Source organism: Vigna unguiculata, chromosome 3, assembly GCF_004118075.2.
Source record: "Vigna unguiculata cultivar IT97K-499-35 chromosome 3, ASM411807v1, whole genome shotgun sequence".
NCBI lineage: Eukaryota > Viridiplantae > Streptophyta > Magnoliopsida > Fabales > Fabaceae > Vigna > Vigna unguiculata.
Genome location: NC_040281.1, coordinates 4,689,048 through 4,709,374, shown reverse-complemented (window position 1 = coordinate 4,709,374; position 20,327 = coordinate 4,689,048). Strand labels below are relative to the sequence as shown.

General features: G+C 33.6%; 2 protein-coding genes across 5 annotated transcripts; one reads left to right on the top strand and one right to left on the bottom strand.

The window, feature by feature from the left end:
- The first annotated feature begins 6,560 nt into the window (after positions 1-6,560).
- LOC114174904 (DDT domain-containing protein DDB_G0282237-like) lies at positions 6,561-13,459 on the top strand. 4 transcript variants are annotated; one of them, XR_003602764.1, is made up of 12 exons: positions 6,561-6,717; positions 7,810-7,964; positions 8,174-8,346; positions 9,445-9,863; positions 10,035-10,113; positions 10,442-10,788; positions 10,980-11,407; positions 11,517-11,682; positions 11,758-11,919; positions 12,020-12,108; positions 12,917-13,186; positions 13,275-13,459. XR_003602764.1 is itself a non-coding variant. In XM_028059637.1 (11 exons), exons 2-11 carry the CDS (start codon positions 7,852-7,854, stop codon positions 13,062-13,064), a joined length of 2,124 nt encoding a protein of 707 aa, XP_027915438.1. In that variant the 5' UTR covers positions 6,561-6,717; positions 7,810-7,851; the 3' UTR covers positions 13,065-13,459. The 4 variants fall into 4 exon arrangements, 3 of the variants coding, with proteins under 3 accessions (XP_027915438.1, XP_027915440.1, XP_027915439.1); XM_028059637.1 differs by having other exon boundaries at positions 12,917-13,459; XM_028059639.1 differs by lacking the exon at positions 6,561-6,717 and adding an exon at positions 7,010-7,119 and having other exon boundaries at positions 12,917-13,459.
- Positions 13,460-14,594: 1,135 nt separating this feature from the next.
- Positions 14,595-18,599, bottom strand: LOC114178640 (alcohol dehydrogenase 1B). The gene is made up of 9 exons (XM_028064656.1): positions 18,582-18,599; positions 18,160-18,487; positions 17,669-17,804; positions 17,504-17,573; positions 17,332-17,425; positions 16,681-16,894; positions 16,061-16,202; positions 15,320-15,490; positions 14,595-15,150 (listed from the first exon to the last, which is right to left on the bottom strand). Exons 2-9 carry the CDS (start codon positions 18,431-18,433, stop codon positions 14,959-14,961), a joined length of 1,293 nt encoding a protein of 430 aa, XP_027920457.1. The 5' UTR covers positions 18,434-18,487; positions 18,582-18,599; the 3' UTR covers positions 14,595-14,958.
- Between the last annotated feature and the right edge of the window lie 1,728 nt (positions 18,600-20,327).

The following is a 20,327-nucleotide window of genomic DNA, read 5'->3' as shown; positions in this document are numbered from 1 at the left end:
AATTGAATAACTAAAAAAAAAAGTGGTGGTATAAGAGACCCAATTTCAGAACATAATATCCAAACTGTTATATATCCAAATTGTTGCTTATAACAGACCCAGTTGAATAGTACAATATCCAAAGTGTTTCTCATAACAGAGCCAAAATAACCACAAAACACAAAATATTATTTGTGTATCAACAAAATAACATCACTTCATCATTACAGCAGATGCACAAAATGACAGTAGATGCACAAATTCATGGCTTCCAAACACGTCCCCTTCTAGGCTTCAGCTTTTTCCTCATTGATTGGCCTGGACCTGGTGGGCGTGATTTTGGTGTCCCTGTTGTTGGTTGGCCTTGTAGGCCAGGTTGTGATGAACCAGATTGTGGTGGACCAACAAGTGACCCAGATTGTGGTGGAGCAGTGTGTGGTGGAACACCTGTTGGGCCAGATTGTGATGAAGCAAATAGTGGTAGAGCAATTGCTGGGTCAGAATGTGGTGGAACAGTATGTGGTGGGCCTTGTGATGAAGCACCAGTTGGGCCAGATTGTGATTCAGTTTGTTGTGGTCGAATAGGACAATAATTCTTGTTGTGACCAAGTGGCCTGCATACACTACGTCTTTTACGAAACCCTCAATTAGACATTTGAGTATCATTTTTCTTTAACTCCCAGGACTCCAATCTTCTATTTTTCTTTGGTCTTCCATGCAAGATTCTTTTCTTTGTAGGCATGACATATGGATAAGAAGTTATTTCCCACACTTGGTGACCATTAATAGGGTAAACAATTGATGCATAAGTGTGTTCATATGTAGACTTCTTAAAGCAACTTGGAATAAAATCTTCTGCATTGATATTCAAAAACTTCATTGCACCTAGGGCGTGACAACATGGAATTCCATTGACACTCCATTTTCTGCACGTGCACTCCTTTTGTCAATGTTAACCACAAATTGTTCTTTAAGTTCTTATGTATGGCGGACTTCAAACAACCTATCTCATGCCCACCTGATTACAATAAAAAATACAAATATTTTATAATCACAGAGGACCAAGTAAAAGGGACGAAAGAAGGTGTCAATGTACCTTGGTAACCAATGCCTCACTAATTTTGATTCGTGTTTGAGCCTATCCACAATTTTCGGCATGATCGAGCCCTTATAAGCTCCAATTTTCTTTCTGTTGTTGGCCCATTTCCTCATGATGTACACTCGGATATCCTCTAACATGCTTATAATGGGCTTGGTCCGAGTTTGAAGTAGCACACTATTGAATGACTCACACATGTTGTTTACCATAATGTCACATTGAGGTCTTATAGTGAACCTAAATCTTGACCAGAACCTAAAATAATATACAAAATTATTAAATCATTAATAATGAAAACAATGTCTATGTTTGACTAACCTTGGGGGAATCACAATTAAGTATTTGAATGCATCCTCATTCACCTCCTTAATTTTCAACATTTATTTCTCCTAACATTGTGGATATGTCGAATATGCAGCCATCCACATGAGATGCTTGAGATTTTTTCCTAGGAATTGCTTACGGAAATTTGCATACAGATGTCGGACACAATACCTCTGATCCACTCCAGGGAGAAGTTCTTGGATAGCTTGTAACAGACCCTGTCAAATACAAACAATTTAGTTATAAACATACTTTGTCTGAAAATAGTACCATTATGGTAGAATATTATAAGAATCCCACCTTCTGCTGATATGATATAAAGGTGCATGATGCACCTACTGCATCCCCACCCAGATCATCTATTAGAAGCTCCAGGAACCATTTCCATGAGTCCTTGTTCTCAACTTCTACAATCGCATATGCTATTGGTAAAATTTGGTCATTGCCATCTCTTCCAACTGTTGTCAATAACTCTCGTCCATACTTGTCTTTCAAAAAGCAGCCATCCACTCCAATGATAGGTCTACATGTGACAAAACTATCTTTGCATGCCTTCAGGCATGCATAAAACCTACTAAATATTACTTCACCATCAATGTTTTCGACTTTACCTTTACTGTAGAACCCGAATTTCCTCTCAATAGCTCATGTGCATAATCGTATATTGTTCTATAATGCTCTATGAATGACCCATCAACATCATCTCTTGCAATAGCTTTTGCTCTGAAAGCCATATTTCTAGATATACATACATTCCACTTTCTAGAGACCTTGTCTCGAATATCCATCACCTTCATATGTGAGTTTTCTGTAACAGTCTTTTCCATCTTCGTACTTAACCATTTTGCATTCATTAACTTTACATTAAAGTCTCTATTGCAGCTATGCTCATCAATTATTTTCCTAAGTTGTCAAGACTTCACTAAGCATACCAATTGCACTTTCCCTTGGCACCAACACATTTGACAGTAACTCTATTCTTGTCATTTCGGTCAAATCTTAAATTCTTTCCATTTGCCAATGCATAGGTTCGAATGGCTTCAATAAATTTCTTTTTCTCTATGAAATAAGTACATACTTCCTATTTGTATTGGTCCATACTTTTTGGCATTAAGAAGGTTGGAAAGCTTCCATAACTTTTTTTATCATTGTCTTCCTCATCACTTTCTGTAGCAGTAAAAAATTCATCTGAGTGCCACTCAACATCAGGAAATTCGTCACCAGATCCTACTCCTCCAACCTCATCCTCATGTGAATTACTACATTGTTGTTGATTGGAAGAACCTGCTCCTGCAATGTTTTTTGGAGTACCTCCATCTTCACATTCCACATAACCATCCAAAGACTCATTTGTTGTGTCACCTTCAACATTGACATCCACAAGCCCTTTATCACAAAACTTCTCAGTAGCAGCTTAGTCGTTGTATCATCACCCTCCTCATCTGACTCTTCATCATAAGCCTCAACCTCATCCACCTCATCCACCTCATGTAAGTTCTCTTCAACTTCAGCATCAATGTCCTGCACATCGTCGTTATCTATCTCTTTTTCTCCATTTACTTCACCATCACCCAACTCCTTCTCAATTTCAGCATCAGTCTCCTGCACATCATGGTTATCTATCTCTTCTTCTCCATTTACTTCACCATCATCCAAGTCCTTTTCAGTTTCACCATCACCCTCCACTTCTTTATGCACTTCCTTATCAACCACAACCCCTTCGATCATGTTAATAACCTCAGGTTCAGTCATCCTGTGCACCACATAAAGATGAACAACACCATTTATCATAGATATGGTGGCCATATGCATAGCCCCTTTGTCATCAACCAACAACACCAACCTATCTTCCAACACTGACTCACCTCTAACAGAGTACCACAACTCTTTCGGATTAACATGTCCCAACTCTCCTAGTCCATGAAGAATCTCGAAATACCTTCACGTATCAGGATCACAGAACCACGATACCCTTTCCCCATCGTCATACCATAGCTTGTCATCATTGACAAAATGTCCACTATGGTGGACCACCACTTCGAAACGCTCCTCAGACATCCAACCTGAAATTAAAATGCCCACATAATCATACACATATTACTGTCCATACCACTGTTAAACCGACAACTTAATATGGGGGACCACAAATAATATAAACTACACTACTCAAATCAAATAGGGGACCACAAAGCCATGCCCAAAATGGAAAATATAATGCTTAAACCCCAATCACACAACACTCCCACACTTCCATCGATGAAAACAAACCAAATCAAATACCAAGATCGAAAAAACCCTAATTCCCAATCAACGAAAATAACCAACCAAATTTTGAAACGAACTTCTAACCTTCACTGGAGATCACCTTCGCTCACCTTCAATACAAATCACCTTCGCCTGAAACACGATTGCAAATCACAATTTGAATTGTCTTCCTCAGCATTGCGTTCCACTCACTCGCAATCCATGTTCCTCGAAATCCCTATTTTCGCAATCCCTAATTTTAAAATCAAAATGCAGTTTTAATTACTATAACATTAAACAAAACGACCACCTTAACTAACAATTAAAAAAACATGACTGATTTTAATTAAAAAATTATTTTCCACATTTTACTGTTCACATTAAATAATAAATCCACATTAGTCGTCCACTGTAACGTGTGTAGTCCTATATAAGAAATCGTTAATCAATTTAACATTGTTAAGGATTTGGGTTTAATTGTATCAATTTTGCAGATTTTTGGATTCAATTGAGATTAAAAAAAAATCTATGAATCTAATTGAGATTTTTGAACGAAAACGTATATCAAGGAATATTTTAGCTTTTCTAAAATGACTACAAAGAACATGTAAACGCGACGTTTCTTATTTGGCTTTGATTTTGAAACATAAGATGGTCTCTTCCTTTAAACAATTGTCGAAACAATTTTGTTTTTTCCGTCGTTCAAGAATGTTGGTAGAATTTTTAGGTCAATTTGGGATAAACAATTTCGATTTGACACTATTAATCGTTTGACCTTCAACATCGTAACCATACACTTTCAAAGGATTTAACTATGGTGCTATGAAACAGTTAAAAAATATATATTATTATTAAAAGTTATCATAAACTAAAAATTATTATTATTATAAAGTAATGAATCATTTTTAGTATGATAAATTAGTGATATTTGAGTACCCGTCATGTATTAGTTAATAAAAAATATGCAAAACATATATGAAAGTCTTATTATCATTAACTAGCAAAAAACATAGGTTGTGTATTCATATTTTTTAATTTTTATAAAAATTGAAGTTAAAATTAATAAAAAATATATAATTAATTATTTAAATAGTTATTAGATTTAAAATTAAAAATAAAATATGTCTATACAAAACTTGAAAGACATAATAATTTTTTTAAATAATAATTAAAAATAAATTATTTATAAATAATTAATATTTAAAATAATAAAAGCATATTTTAATTTTAAATATGTTCTACGATATTGTATCATATCTAATTTATATAATATACACAAAATAAATAACTGTTATCACCATTACTATTTTTTTATTCTTTTAACATGACACGATGCAGCAGGGTTTTTTTGTTAATTGCTGTTTACTTTGAGAGATATTTTAGTATTTTTCATCTTCGTTTTTTAATTTTTAGTTCTAAATACTCTTTTAGTTTTTTAATTTTTTAGTCTTTATTATATTGTGTTCTTTTAATTTAATTTTAATTTTAATTTTCCTTTTAGACATGTTTTAAATTTTGTTAATAATTTTATTTGATTAGTATTGTTTAAATAATTAATGTCCTTGTATATATTACATGTTAGTTTTTGTTTTTTTTTTCTAAATTTTAAAAAATTGTCCACGTTAAGTTAATTTTCGTATACCATGTATCAATGTTACTGTTACGTGTCAATTTGTAAATTTGTAGTTATGTTATTTTAATTTTTTTAGTTTAGTTTCTTTATTCCATTTAATTTTTATATTCATTATTTTTTAATTTAAATTAATTAAAAATAATAATTTTGTTCCTTTCATAAATATTATAATAATATTTTCTAAAATTTTATTTTTATTAATTATTTTATATTTAATTTAGGTATATTAAAAATAGTCTAACTAAACTTATAGTTAAAGTATTTTCAAATTTTACTTTTTAACCTGAGTTGGTTTCTGAACCCAATTTCCTTCCATTTGCATTTCCCAAAGCATTTATTTTTTCTTCTTTTTCAGTTGAACATAAAATAGATAAAAAAATAGTTTCAATCCCCACTTTTTGATCATCTATATCTAAGTTAGATACACTAAATGCAGTAATTTGCAAAAACTTCTTTTATGTTTATTTTTTTCAAACTTTTTCTTCCTTAGACTTATTATTTATTTGTTATTATCCAACTCATTAATACCGTCAATTGTATCTTTGTATTTGTAGTGAATATTGCTAATCTAATCCTTATTTTACTCTTATTTCCAACCTTTTCAAATTTTCTTTCACTACGTATCTTCCTCTTCTTGCATTCGCAAGTCTTCTCACTTCTTCTTAGCTTTTTCTATATATATATTATATATATATATATTATATATATATATATATTTGTTTTTTTCATGGAAGGTTTCTTAAAATGTCTTTCCTAAATTTGAAATGAATTTACACCCTTAATAATAAGTTTGTAATTCAAATACAACGTAACAACCTTGTCTGGATTATATCAAGTCGCATAAAAAATATTCTTAACTAAAAAAGAACAAGCAAAGTCAGTTATTTTAACATGTATCAATTATGTGAAATGGAAAACGTTTAATATATGGGAGAGTCCCATAACAAAAATCAAAGTAATATTCTTTCATTTATACTATTGCATTTATTTATTAGTGCAATATTAAAATTATATTATTCAAATTTGATTAAAAATACTTAACACACCTACTGCGTTTGGTTATTTATGACTGTGAAAAATAAAAGAGTATAAAACAAAACAAAAAAGTGTTTGGTTGAAAACTCCGAAATTTGAATTGCAAGATGCAGCGAGAATAAACACGTGTTGCAGAGTAGTGCCAGAATATTAAAGTGGGAAGGAGTCGCAATTGGAAATTTGGCATAAAAATATTATTAAAAAACAAATAATAAAATAAAAATAAAAATAAAAATAAGAATAGTGTGTTTTTCCCACACACAAGGAGCGGAGGCAGAGAGAAAAAAAAGAAAAGGTGAGAAACTTCTTCGCTCGCAATTCCGAATATACAAAAACGAAGACACAACATCGCAAACACAACGTGTCTCCGCTCTTCCTTCGAACATTCACCAACTTCTTCACTGTAAGATCTTCTCTCTTCACTCTCTCATTCCCTCTCTTCTATTCCATACACACTTTCTCTCTTCTACTCTGCAACTTCGTGTCCTTCGTTTATTTAATTAATTTACTTTCAACTGTAATTACCTAATATCTGGTTGTGGCGGGAACTGGGGTTTTTCGCCGATTCTAAATTCTTCATTTGTTTCGGTTCCGGAGGTTCTTGTGAATGCGCTGTGTCGTCTATGTTTTATTTTGTGCGTGCGTTTTGGACATTCGGTGCCGCGTTTTGGTGTGGCGTTTGCGTGTTTTTTGGTACACTGGAGTTTACGCCTTTTGAGATCCCTATTGAGGACCCATTTTAGGGTTTTCTTCTATTGGGGTTTCTTCATGGGACTTTGCAATGCTTTGAGCTTTGGTTTTCAATGTAGGACCTTACGCTGCGTGCATTTATTGGACAGTATGAATGTGTGTGATTGTCTTCTTCTTCCGTTCTTGCTTTTGGGTTTTCGAACACAAGTATTGGGGTTTTGTGTTGGTTTCTTTCTTGTTGCATTGGACATAGGCTTGGTTTTGGTGATGTTATTTTTCTATTTTGTGGTGCAGATTGTTGTGGATTGATTTTGTTGTTGTTAGTCGTAGATTTTGGTCTTTGGGATTTTCTTAGGGTTCCTGCTTTTGAGAATAGTTATCGGGACGAGTGAGCTTGAATCGCATGAGATTGTGATGCAGTTGAGAGTGTGTTTCGGTGAGGGAAGAGTATCTTCTAGTTTTGGGTTAGACTGGGCTTACGTGTTTTATTTCTTTAGTTTGTAATCTGCTCGTGATTGATCAAGGAGACCAAATAAAAAGCAATTCAGGCATTTTCCCCTCTGCTTTGCATTTCTTGATAAATATTCATGGATGAATGATTTTCGTGTACGTGATTCAGACTTAAGATTCTTAGAATAAATGTAGTTCAGACTGTCAGAATAAATGCATTTCCAGTGGCTTCTGTATTGCTATTGCTCATTGCTTCTTCATTAACTGTCGAGATTCTTTTATTTTTTGCCCCCAATCATCAATTGAACTGCTAAGATCATACCATTGACTGATTTCTGTTCTGTAAAAATCTCAGTGTAAGGTGCGGGTATCGGAGAAGAACTGAGGTTCTTACCCAATGCCTCTTTTAAGGAGAAAGCCTTTTGCCTTGGCTGAGCCCCCCGAGGAATTGAAGCCAGACGAGCCTGTTTACCAAATTCGATTTACAAAAGAAATCTTTCGAGATTATCCGTATCCTATATGACCTTCAATTGCTCTTGTTTTACTTTTGACATCATTACTTTTTTGTCTTTAACTTGAAAGTGGTTAAAAAATGTTGATTGAGTTGTCCTTTTTTTAGCATCTTAGGGAAGTTGTTGCATAGTTAATCAATAATATGTCTTTGGCATTCCATCTTGGTCCCGGCAATGAGAGGATAATGATTCCTTAACATATAGCAGTGATTATTTGAAGCAATTGAATCAATACCGTCAGAGGGTTTGGATGTGTAAAGTCACTGGAAAAACTGGCTTGACTTATGAAGAGGCTATGGTGTCTGAACAGCATGCTACTGAGAAAGTTCAACAGTTTCCTAAGGAATTAATGACTACTGCTTTAGGGATTATTCAATACAGTAAGAACTACTCTCTGAGTTCTGTTATGGAGAAATATTTGTTCACATGATGATGCTTACCTTTTTTACTTTATGTATTGCCGTATAATTTTTGTTCTGCATAAATAACTCTGATGTTCTCTGCACTTCTGATACCTCCTGTGTATCTGCTGACTTTGTATGAAGGCTTTGGAGGTTAATGTAGAGGGTTAACATACAGTATATAGATGGGTTCCTATTTTGTCTGGATGTATAGTTTTCGAGTGTCTAATGAAGGGGATGATACTAAGTTTCCCATATTTATTCAGAATGGTATCATATAAAATATCCACTTATGTTTCAGTATGTGATGATGCCTCAAATATACCCTGAGTCTTGTGCTTCCTAACCTTTGTGAACTCGATTGAATGAGTTGGCTTTACAAACAAGTTAATATTTTATTGCATTAGTGAATAACTATGGGGTTGGTTTAACCTGTGTACTGCTTTGTTAAGACTTTAAGCCTATTCATGTGTACCCATAAGATTAATCTCTATAATATGCTTACGAGTCATCTTTTTATTGACGTAGAGACAGTTGGAGTTTCAGTTTTGATATATCTTTGTTTACATAGTTCTTCATTTGTGCATTATAGAAGGTCCTAACTTTTGATCACAGAATGCTGAACAGCAAATTAAAGCATGGTCTAGGTTTATCTTATGGATGCATATAAGAACTTTGGGTTCTTTCTAGACAAGTCCTTGGCGATGTAGCATAGATTATTTTTTAATTCTCCTTGTATCTGAGGTATATATTAGACTTTTGACTATTCAAGTTATGATGTTTGCAGTACTTGCTGCGATCAAATTGAAGTGTAAAGCAGTAACACAACTTGTCTGGAGTGAAGACTCCTTGAGCTTGTGTTCTGTGAACAGTAACGTAAAATAGTAAAAGACACGTTTCTAAGAATTTAAAAACTCAACTACACAAGCCATGCATGTTTAAGAGTTGCTGCCTAAAATGTTGTTGAGACATGCCAGCTGTTGATTCAAGTTTGATTATGGAACGCTCTTCATCCGAAAAATGTTGCAATACTTTTCACTTTGCGCTGGACTGATTAGTGATCTTTTTGTTTTTCAGGCATGCTCCCTTTAAAGGATCTTGCTGATTCTATTGGTGAAAAATTGCAGAAACGTTTGTTTGTCGGTGCTGAGCTACATGGGAAAAAGGGTGATGGAGTACATCCATGCAGAATATTAAAAGTAATTCAGAAAGGAGTTGACACATTCTGTTATGAGGTAGCTTGGCTTGACAAAAACAAAAGTATAAGTGAACAAGCTGAACTCTGTGCAGAAGATTTGGTGCATAAGAAGCCGCTTTTTAGTAGAAATATTTTGAAGTCTTTTATTCGGGAATCTACATGCCGGAATGCCCCATGGGTTTTACATGATGAACTAGCAAAAAGTCATGGAATATCAACTGACATTCCTGAAGAATTAAGAGGGAGGGTTTTTTACAGAGATGGACTTTTAATTTGCTCCAAGAAAAGGAAAAATGAGGTAGACCGAATAAGGGAAACATGGTGCTTCTGCTTCACTTTTTTTTATAGAAGTATAATATTATTGATAAATGACAAGAACACGGGCTTAATATTCTAATATATGGCTTTTATGATTGGTTTGTTATTTTGTTAATGAATTTCATTGCATTATTATCTGTATCAATTCTAGGAATCACTGGAAGACACTGATAACAGTAAAAGGAAGAAGTTGAATGGGGCACAAGTTGATGATTCTTGCCAAGAGAAAGGTAGAGTTGTTTAAATCATTTGTTTCATTATACAGTACTTTTATAAGGCATGGATTTTTGGAATTCAAATTTCCCCTCGCTCCTTGTTGTTTCTATTGGGTGGTGTGGAGACTGCAGATGCATCTTTTCTTGTTGTTTACCTATGTACTATGTAGAAAGCAGTTTCTCTTTTTGTTTAGAAACTACAATGCTGTGATATTTTTTTCCCCTGTACTTGGTATCGGTATCATAATACAGACTATCTCTTTAACAAAAAAACCTTGAAACCCCCTTTTCCCTTGTGATTTAATTTTATTGAGAAGGATTTTGAAACTGCAAATTTTTCCAGAAAATGCTCAACAGAAGAATGAAGCTATCAAATACCCAATTGATGATCTCTTGGTGAAGCCTGGTCCAGACGATCCTGTTTTCACTGATCGTCCTTCTCCATCAAAAGACTTCAACATTCCAATGAGTTGTGTTGGGGATCTCTTAATGGTTTGGGATTTGCTTAATTCCTTTGGTAGACTGTTACACCTTTGGCCTTACTCTCTAGAAGATTTTGAAAATGCAATCTGTCATAAGGATAGCAATGTGGTTCTCCTTGTGGAATCTCATGCAGCACTTTTTCGATTTCTCATCAAAGATGGCGATGAATACTCTTTGGCTGTGAAGAACCAAAAATTAAAGTCTAAGGTTATCATCTGACTTGCATTTATCTTTTTCTAGTATTAGTATCAGTAATAGATAATCGTTCATATTTTGTGAGATGGCTTTGCCCTGTTGAGTATTTCTTCTTCCTATGTCTGGTATCTTTGATGATTTGGGTAATGCTTTTCTCATTATTGTTTTTATTGTGACAATATCTCATTCACTTTTATTTTCAGATTACAATGAATAATTGGACAGAATATTTATGCTATTTCCTAGATGTGATCAATATTCCTGAACTGCGGCACCATGAAGCAACTATAAAACGGGGACATTATGGCCTTGTAGATGTCAGCGCTAAATTAGAAATCTTATCCGAATTGGTCAATCAAGCCCTTGAAACTGCAATTTTCAGGGAAAAGTTAGATGAGATTATTGAACAGCGGCAGGCACTTGGGGCCTCTAGAAGGGAAGAGTGTAGGAGGACAAGAGAAGAAAAGGAGCGGTTGAAAGCTGAGTCAAGAAGCAATGGATTTGTGGATGGGCTTCTGAATGGTGCTAAAGTCCCAACGAATGATAATCATGGTATACAAAATGGAGACATGGATGAGAAAAGTCTTGTAGAGATAGAACCATCTGGGCAAAACGGACAAATGGATAGAAGGTTAGATTTAGTCCTGTGTGCTGTTTCTGCTTGCCAATTTATATTTATGAAAATCGTCAATTTGGTGGGTATCCATTTCACTTTATTTCCTTTCAAACCTACTTTGTAGTGAGATCAAGCCTTTACATCCTGTTTCAAAAAAGACGCATAAGAAGCTAAATTCAGATCTGAAAGAACCAACTAAAAATGGAAAAGAATTGTCCAGAAAGGAATCACCAAAACAGTCGAAAGCTGATAAGGAGGATCTGTCAGAGAAGAATAGTAAAGAACAGAGGGTGCTGCCTGTCTCCCTGTTTAGATTGTTATCTGTTCTTTAAATTGATGTTTTATTGACATTGCCTATTGCACAGAAAGAATATTTCGAAAAGGAGATGGAGAAACGATTTGTTCGTAGAAGTCCATTAGGTAAAGACAGAGATCACAATAGGTATTGGTGGTTCCGCCGAGATGGGCGGATATTTGTTGAAAGCTCTGACTCCAAGGAATGGGGATACTACAGCAGTAAGGAAGAGGTACTACATGCTAATATTTTTTTTTTCCCTTTGTTATTTTGTTTTGTGAATATTTTTCTTTTCTAATTCTTTTTTTTCGATGGCTTGGTTGCTTGAATAGCTCGATGCATTGATGAGTTCCCTGAATTGCAAGGGTGAGCGGGAAAGGGCACTGCAAAAGCAACTACAAAAATATTATACTAAAATATGGTGAGTTAGATTTGTTTTTCAATATATGAATACCCTTTTCAATATATATGAATACCCAGATAGTTTTTTCTCTTGTTTTCTATTTTCAATGTATAATACCTGGATAGCTTTCTCCTTTGTTTTGTATTTGCACAGTTAGTTATATCTTAATGCATACTTCACAACAGAAGCCTTGGTTATTGGGCTTGTCCAATATGCACTTATACTTCTAAGGTCACATGTACTGTTAGCTGATAAAAGTAAATGCAGGAATAAATCAGAAATTTGCTGGTGCATGTGTGATTTTAGATTGATACTGTTTTTATGAAGAATGATCTCCAAGTTTGGCCAATCCATATATTATGAAGTTGTCAGCTGCGGCTCAAGTGAAATGTGGTATACTCTAATTTATTACGAATGGAGTTATATCAGTGACGGTGATAGAATAGATAACACGATTTCCGTCAATCATGTTTACGATTTAGATGCTGTGAATTACCGCACTATAGTTAACTGAATAATTGAATGTGAAAGATAACCATGCAAAATTAAGAGATGTGGTAGTGAGGAGAGTTGAGGAAACGAAGGTAAGTGTAGTTTATTATTTAGTTTTTACCAAAAAGCCTGCGATTCTCTATTTTTTTTGGGATTCAAATTTACTTTTATAGTTCAAGTTTGTTGTAGTTTATCTAACAAACATTTGAATTATATAGGAATGTTTAAGAAGATTGAAAGCTGCCTCCGTGTTATCTTAATTAACTCTTGGATTTTATTCTGCAATTCTTCTCATGACTTTTGTGATTCATTCCTTGTATTTGTATGTTTACAGCTCAGAACTCCAGAAAAGGTCAAAGGATTTGATGCACAGGATTATAGATGAATCTGTACTTCGTAGGTCTACTCGTGTTAGAGCTCCACCTAGGCAGAATCCAGCCAATGCTTTCCTCAGATATGTTAACAAGTGGAAAGAAGAATAGGCTGTGGTAGGAGCAAATACAGTAAAACTTAGAACTTTCAAAGGAGCGAGTTTGATCCATTGCGTTGACAGTAGTAGAGACCAAGTAGTTTTGCGCTCCATTTTTTGATGATGGACAAGCATGTATGTATAATGCTTGTTTCAGAAATTTTGTACATTACTTATTCTCTTCTTCAATAGTAACTGAAACAGGTATAAGAAATTATTTCAGAACTGCCAGGGATTCACAAGCATTCCGGATCTGTCAACAAATCTGTCTCCATTTTGACTGATTATCAGTTTGAGCGGATGCAGCTATTACCGGACGGGTATATCATTAAACTAGGGACAAATTTACTCAGAAAACTGTCTTGGCCCTAACCTTTTAAGTTGTATAATACCAATTTTTTTTGGTTAGTTCTTTTTTAATTTTATTTGAGAGTTTGGTTTTGAAATAATAAATTAAAATACTTTTTATTTGTTTTGAAACTATAAAATATTCTTTCTTTAAATTTTTATTTTGAAAATAGTGACACCTTTTTTCCATTTAATTACTATACTGTTTTTTATACTCTTCAATGTGTAGAAAAGTATATTTTCCTCTTTTACATTAAATATTCTATTTTAGTAGTCTTTCTTGTATGCGTTATTGTTACTTTTAAAGGTTACGACTTCTTTCTATATTTATTTGAATATTATTGGTTTAGGTTTTTTTAGCATTCTATAGGGGACTTATGCAAATTAAACTGCGACCCTAATGATTACTTTTTTATCGCTGGTTTTTATATATTGTATTTTTATTTTAATTTTCAACGTTCATTTCTTGTGTTTTGTTTTCTACAGTAATGATACTTTTCTTCAATTTTTAACAATTTGGAAAACAATTCTTTACTATTTATTTATTTCTACTGTAAAAATAACAGAGCGACTAGTATATGGATTTTGATAAAATAGAATTTTAAATATCAATGCAATTTTTCTTTAAAAAGATATTTTTGTCCTTATACAGGTATATCAATATCTTAAAGGTTTCAGTTTAAGCTAATCTGACTCCGCCGAGATATAAGTAAAACTTGACCGAGCTTCTTTTCCAAAAAAATTGAACTCCAACTATGCTTACATTTCCTTTTGAATGGAATTAATTCTGCAAAATAGTTTTGTTAAAATTGATTTTCCAGTGAAATTGAACGTTTTTAGACATTTTTATCCTAAGAAGTTTGCTTTTTTTATCACTCAAAGAAAAGTCAAACTCCAAATTAAATTACTTTTAACTAGTAATAAGCATGAATACATAGTATTTGATGGAAATAAAAGAGAACAAATAAATTTTCAAGTAGTTAAATTTATTAAATTAATTTTCGTTACTTTTACTAATATCTCCATCATTCTTTTCTCTTTTAAGAATAAGAAAAAATAAATAATGATAGCCTCAAAATTTTCAAGGACAATCACTAATATTTTCTCAAAATTTGGTGAATAGGAAAATTTAGTACCAAGTAAATTTCATTGTTTTAAAGTGATCTGTTTAAGTACCGGCTTTGTAACAAGGGAATTCTAAAAACAACAAACTTCGTAGACAATAGCCTAATAAATAACCGTCCTAAACATCTTGGTCAAACAAGAGGCAATAGACAACTGATACGCATTGCTTATACATACATTCAACACATTTTTTTAACATGGCAATGATGAGCATTCAGAGACCATTATTCTTTCACCTTGCTTTACGAAGCAAAGCAATGGACAAAAAAGAAACAGTTTTTATTTGAACACGCCCCTGCAATGTCACATAAAAAGACATTTCTCCATTTGTGTTCTCAGGGCACCAACACCTTGCAACTCCAAACCACATATACCCTTTTGGGCTGTGAGAAGCAGAGCTGATGCTGCACAAAAGCACTTCTGAGAACATACACTCATATAATCTCAATCACAGCTCGCCCAATAATTTTTCCTTCATTGAGATCTTGGAATGCTTTTGCTGCCTCCTCAAAGGTGTATGTTCTAGAAACAGCATCGTCAAGATTGAATATACCTGTTTCTGCCAATCTAATTAGTTTTGGAAGATCTTGCCTCGCTCTGCCTCCATACGAGCCAATAACTTGTATCTGCTCAAATACAAATTTAATATGTTTAGATTAAAAGATAATACAACCATCAAACATTGCACAAAACAAAAGGGTGTGTTTGGTTAACATGCTTCATCGACACTGATTCATTCTAAATAGAGGTAGTGGTTAATGTTAAAGTATACATACATACATACAAAGAACATACCTTTCTGCGAACAAGCCGATTTATATCGACCTCTCCTAAAGAACCAGCTTGTGCCAGTCCAATCATTACGGCTTTTCCACCATCCTTCACACTTAGTGTGCACTGAGCAAATGTTTGTGGTCTCCCCAAGGCTTCTACAGCAACATCAACACCCTTTCCACCAGTAATTTCCTGTGTGAATTATTACAAAAAAAATAAAAAAGGGTGTCTTCAAGTGATCAAATGATGCCATTGTCATGATGGTTTGAGCACACCGGTAGACCTACGTGTATATGAAGGTATGCAAGCGCATCCTCTGGTTTTGTTAAAATTATCATATGTCTAAAAAAAGTTTATTTTGCCCCCTCTCATCTTATTTGCTTTCCCTAATTTTGTCTCACATAATTCTTTATTTTTACTTTAAAAGGTCATTGAATTGAGATCCAAATAATTTCTATTTGTCCCCACTAACTTAGAGTCTTAGATCCGCCAACGTTTGAGCTGATGACATGTCTCAGCCAATAGATAGAACGTGCGTGCGGGTGTGAAAAGGTGATTTGGCAGACTACACAAGCCATTAGGTATGTCAAGGTTAATATAATATAATATAAACACGAAATCAATGAGCTTATTTTCTTTTTAAATTTTATTGAAGCAGCAGTTACTTAAAGGGCTATAGAAATTATCAAGCAAATTTTGTGATTCAAGGTATATGCAATTAAGGAAAATGTAAACAGTGTGACAAAAGAAATATGCATATACATTTATCTTTTCAACGGGATCCTCCTTTGCTGAATTTACGGTGTGAGTAGCACCAAATGTCTTTGCTTTCTGTAGCTTTTCATCCTGAACATCCACAGCAATTATATCCGAAGCACCAAAGGCTCTAGCTATCTGCAAACAACTGGAATGAGTGATATAAAGTTAAACGGGAAAACAACTTGATTAGAGCCAGTTGCTCATGGCCAACATAGGAAACCTACCAATTCTGTAAACGAGTATCAACTGATCTAGTGACCTGAGGTGTTTATAATTTATACAAATCTTCTTACATCTCAGGTTCTCAGAAGCCAAGTTGCTGGCACATATAATGTTTTGAATAATATCAGACTCTTAAATGTATATTGTTCAGAACTAGTTTTCAACAAATGTAACTTAGGCCACATAGAAATAATCAGTTGTGAATAAAATGGTTATTATTACAAGCTCCAAACACTTAGGCTTGACCATATTTAGCAGAGGTAACATATACAGTACCACAAACAAGAGTTATCTGATTTTTCTTGTTCACCTAGATAATTTGAAGACAAATATAAAGTGCAATTGGTACAGCAAGGTGAAGATTTATCAGCACACAAATAATTTGAAGATTGATTATTTACCTAGAACCAACACCCCCAGTTCCAATAACAGCAACAGAATCACCAGGACGCACTTGAGCTGCGTGAGCCATAGCACCGTAAGCAGTAAAAACAGCACATCCTAGAATTGCAGACTTTGGATATGGCAATGATTCTGGTAGTACAGCCACTCCATTTGCTGGCACAACACAGTATTCAGCAAGCCCTCCCATACTGTACATGTATACTGGTTTTCCTATTAAAAATTGCAAACTATTTTCAGTATTCCAATCTTGAATGATTCCATAATTATGGATAAATACACTCTAAGAACATATATATTTGTACAAGCTGAATATAAAATACCATAGTTCAGAAAAAATGGGCATTATGGACACACCTCAGTAGCAAATTATAATCCATTACAATTAAGCTTGCGTAAACAAAAATACTGAGAGCTTGCTCTTATTCCATGAAAAAGGAGGTTGACAGGCTTCAGGATTAGTAGTATGTGAATACTATCAAGTACTAACAAGTGTAATGGTGATGCTGCTTGAGTTGGATGATAAAGAAAATATGACAAAGAAAGTCAAATTGGTAGACTTTTGAATAATATCATAATCACTACTGCAGCAGGGGGAAAACTATCAATTTCCATAGCCAGGCTTGAAATAATAGCTAAATGATACTAACCACTGTTTCGAAGAAATAGTCTAGTTTCACCATCATAGAGGGTTCCTTTAGCCCTGTTATAGGCAAAGAAAGCTTCACACAGATCATCATGACCCTGCATACCATTTGGAGACAACATCAAGGGCTGAACAAGGATTCATGTAATATAGAGTGGAATAGTAAGCAATATTACCTTTGAACAGTAGGAGCAGTTGCCACAAGGCATGATGAAGGATCCAACAACTCGGGACCCTACGGGAAGCCTGAAACAAGGAGATTCTAGAATAACTATTTTTTTTTCAAACAGTGGCACAAATATGTAGCAGCTAAAGAGTTTCACATTTCCAATATCTTTCACCTTTCAATTGTTTTGCTGTCAGATTGTGGTCCATGTTCAACAACCTCACCGGTAATCTCATGCCCCAGAACACAAGGACTGGAAAACGGAATTTCACCTTTTATAACATGCAGATCAGAGTGGCATACTCCACAGGCTACATCAATAACCACACCAAAAGACAATTAGATCCAACAATAAGCAAAATGTTTTTCTTCTCCTTTGGACTCTAGGATTCCTCCACACAGTGTTTTTCTTTTACTTCGAAAACAACCATCGAAAGTAGTGGTTATGTAAAATGTTGTATACTCTACAAGCAGCCTTCAAGTTTTTTCACCCCCTTTCATTTCTCACTTGACATCTCTAATCATATCAATGTATAACCAAATTGAACGGGATGGAGTTAAAAAGACACATTATGGCATTAGATAATACTGAAAAATTGAATTTTGGGGGGAGACCCTCGTTCCCATTAACGTTATGCATGCACAAGAATTAAAGGGTACCCTTACCCTTGGTTTTGATGAGAACTTCACCGGCCTTGGGGCGAGGCATGTGAAATTCCTCGATCGAAAGAGGTTTATTGGGTTCCCAATACACAGCTCCACGCATGTAAGACGGCAACCCGCCACCTCCACCACCACCACCACCAGATTGGCTATGAAATGGAGAAACAGACTCCAAGGAAGGGTTATGGATTGAGGAATGGCGAGACAACACACTCCAAGAAGATGCAAACTTGGTGTAGTGGGTGATGAGATTCCTACGAACCATGGCTAAGGCCATTTTGTGAAATTTCTGTAACAATTTGCTGCGAGGGATCACGACAACCTGCGAGCACTGAGTGAGGTGAATGATGATTACTGCTCTATAAGAATTATATACTAAATCTAAACAACAATGGAACACATCCAAACTTGACATGCCATCGTACCCCAAAATTCAACCCAATCTTGACAGCAACTTGTTAGAAAAATGCCAAATCCGTGGACCTAGTAAAATATTTTTATAATCCATTATGACGATGTCTGATTTTTTTTTTTTCTTATAATGCTTGAAACTGTTAATAAAATAAATTTGGCATACTTGAAACTTTAAATATTATCCTACTAACAGTGATTTACAATTTAATTACCTTACTATTGAACTGATATTTTTCAACAGGTGAACCATTATTTACTCTTATCCTTTTTGACTGGGCAAGCAAGTATACGAACGTGATATGATTCACATTTGTGATTTTTAAAGAAATTTTGTTAGTCCCTCAGATGTTATGATTATAAAATTTCAATCTTTCACGTTTTTTCAAATTCTTCAATTTATTATTAAGTGTTTCATCTTAATTTCGTTCAATCTTCATAAAAAATACAGAAAAAGCTTATTATTATCGTTTTCAAATAAATTAGAGTCGTGTACGTATATTGAAAAGACAATTTTCAGCGACAAAAAGAATTAGAGTCGTGTGCTAATTGAAACACCAATTTTCAAACCAATTCCTTAGTTTTTTTTAACCGAACTCCATTGTTTTCTTTTCCTATTCAATTCTTTATATGAAACAAATTGTATCCAAAAAGAAACCTTTTTCGAGAGTGTGTATACTTTTCAATTTAACATTTAAACCAACCATTGAAGCTATAAGTAAGTAGTTAGTAAAATATTCAGAGAGTATTTTAGGAGTAACATTTGGATAAGACCAATATGGCTTGCTCGGATAAGATAAGACATGGTGCCACACAATGTTTTTTTATATATAAATAGAAGGAATGGGTGAAGCTTATTAAATAATAATATAAAATGATTAATGAGTAATTATGTTATCCCTAATTTCATTCCGTTAATTAAAGAAACTATTCAATAAAAAGTGTAATTAATTAATTAAAAAGAAAGGGAAAACTATAAATTTGAAATAAAAAAAAAAGTAAAAAATAGAAAGAATTTACTTTCACTTATAATTAGTATTATCTTTGTGGTATACTTTAAGAGGAGAGGAAGTTTGATCTAAGGTTGTAAATAATTTTTAAAGGGATGTAAACTTCGTTGTGACTCTATACTTCCAGTTAACATTTTTAATCCTTACGAATTGGTTAATCTTAAGTTGGATGAGCATCTCTTGATTCCTTTCATAAAAGGACAATATAGAAGTATTTATCTTTACTTTTTTTTAATGATATTTATTGTTTTGATAATTTGGTTTTATATTAGTTTATGTTTCTTATAAATAATATTTATCATTTTTTTCTTAATAAATTTACTATGCACAAGCTTATTTTATTAAAAAAAATACGTTGGGATATATAATTAAAATATAGCATTTTAAAATATTATCATTAAAATTTGAATTTTGTATCCTTACGAGCATTGAATATATGGTGGTTTACCTTTGTTAAATATTAAATAGATATTTTTTCTATATATCAATAATATAGTAATGAATTAATATATATATATATATATATAATGATTATCATGAGCTTTTTATAATTAAAACCTTTAAATTCTTGTAGATATCAAATATATGGCTTAAATACCTTTTTGGTCCTCATTTTCGTAGTGTTTGTTGCGGATGATCCTCATTTTGACAGAATGTTTAAAATGGTCCTCATTTTTGTCGAATGTTTAAAATTCGTATTTTATTTGGTCATTTTCTGTGACGCCGTTTAAGTCAGTAACAGAGAACTGA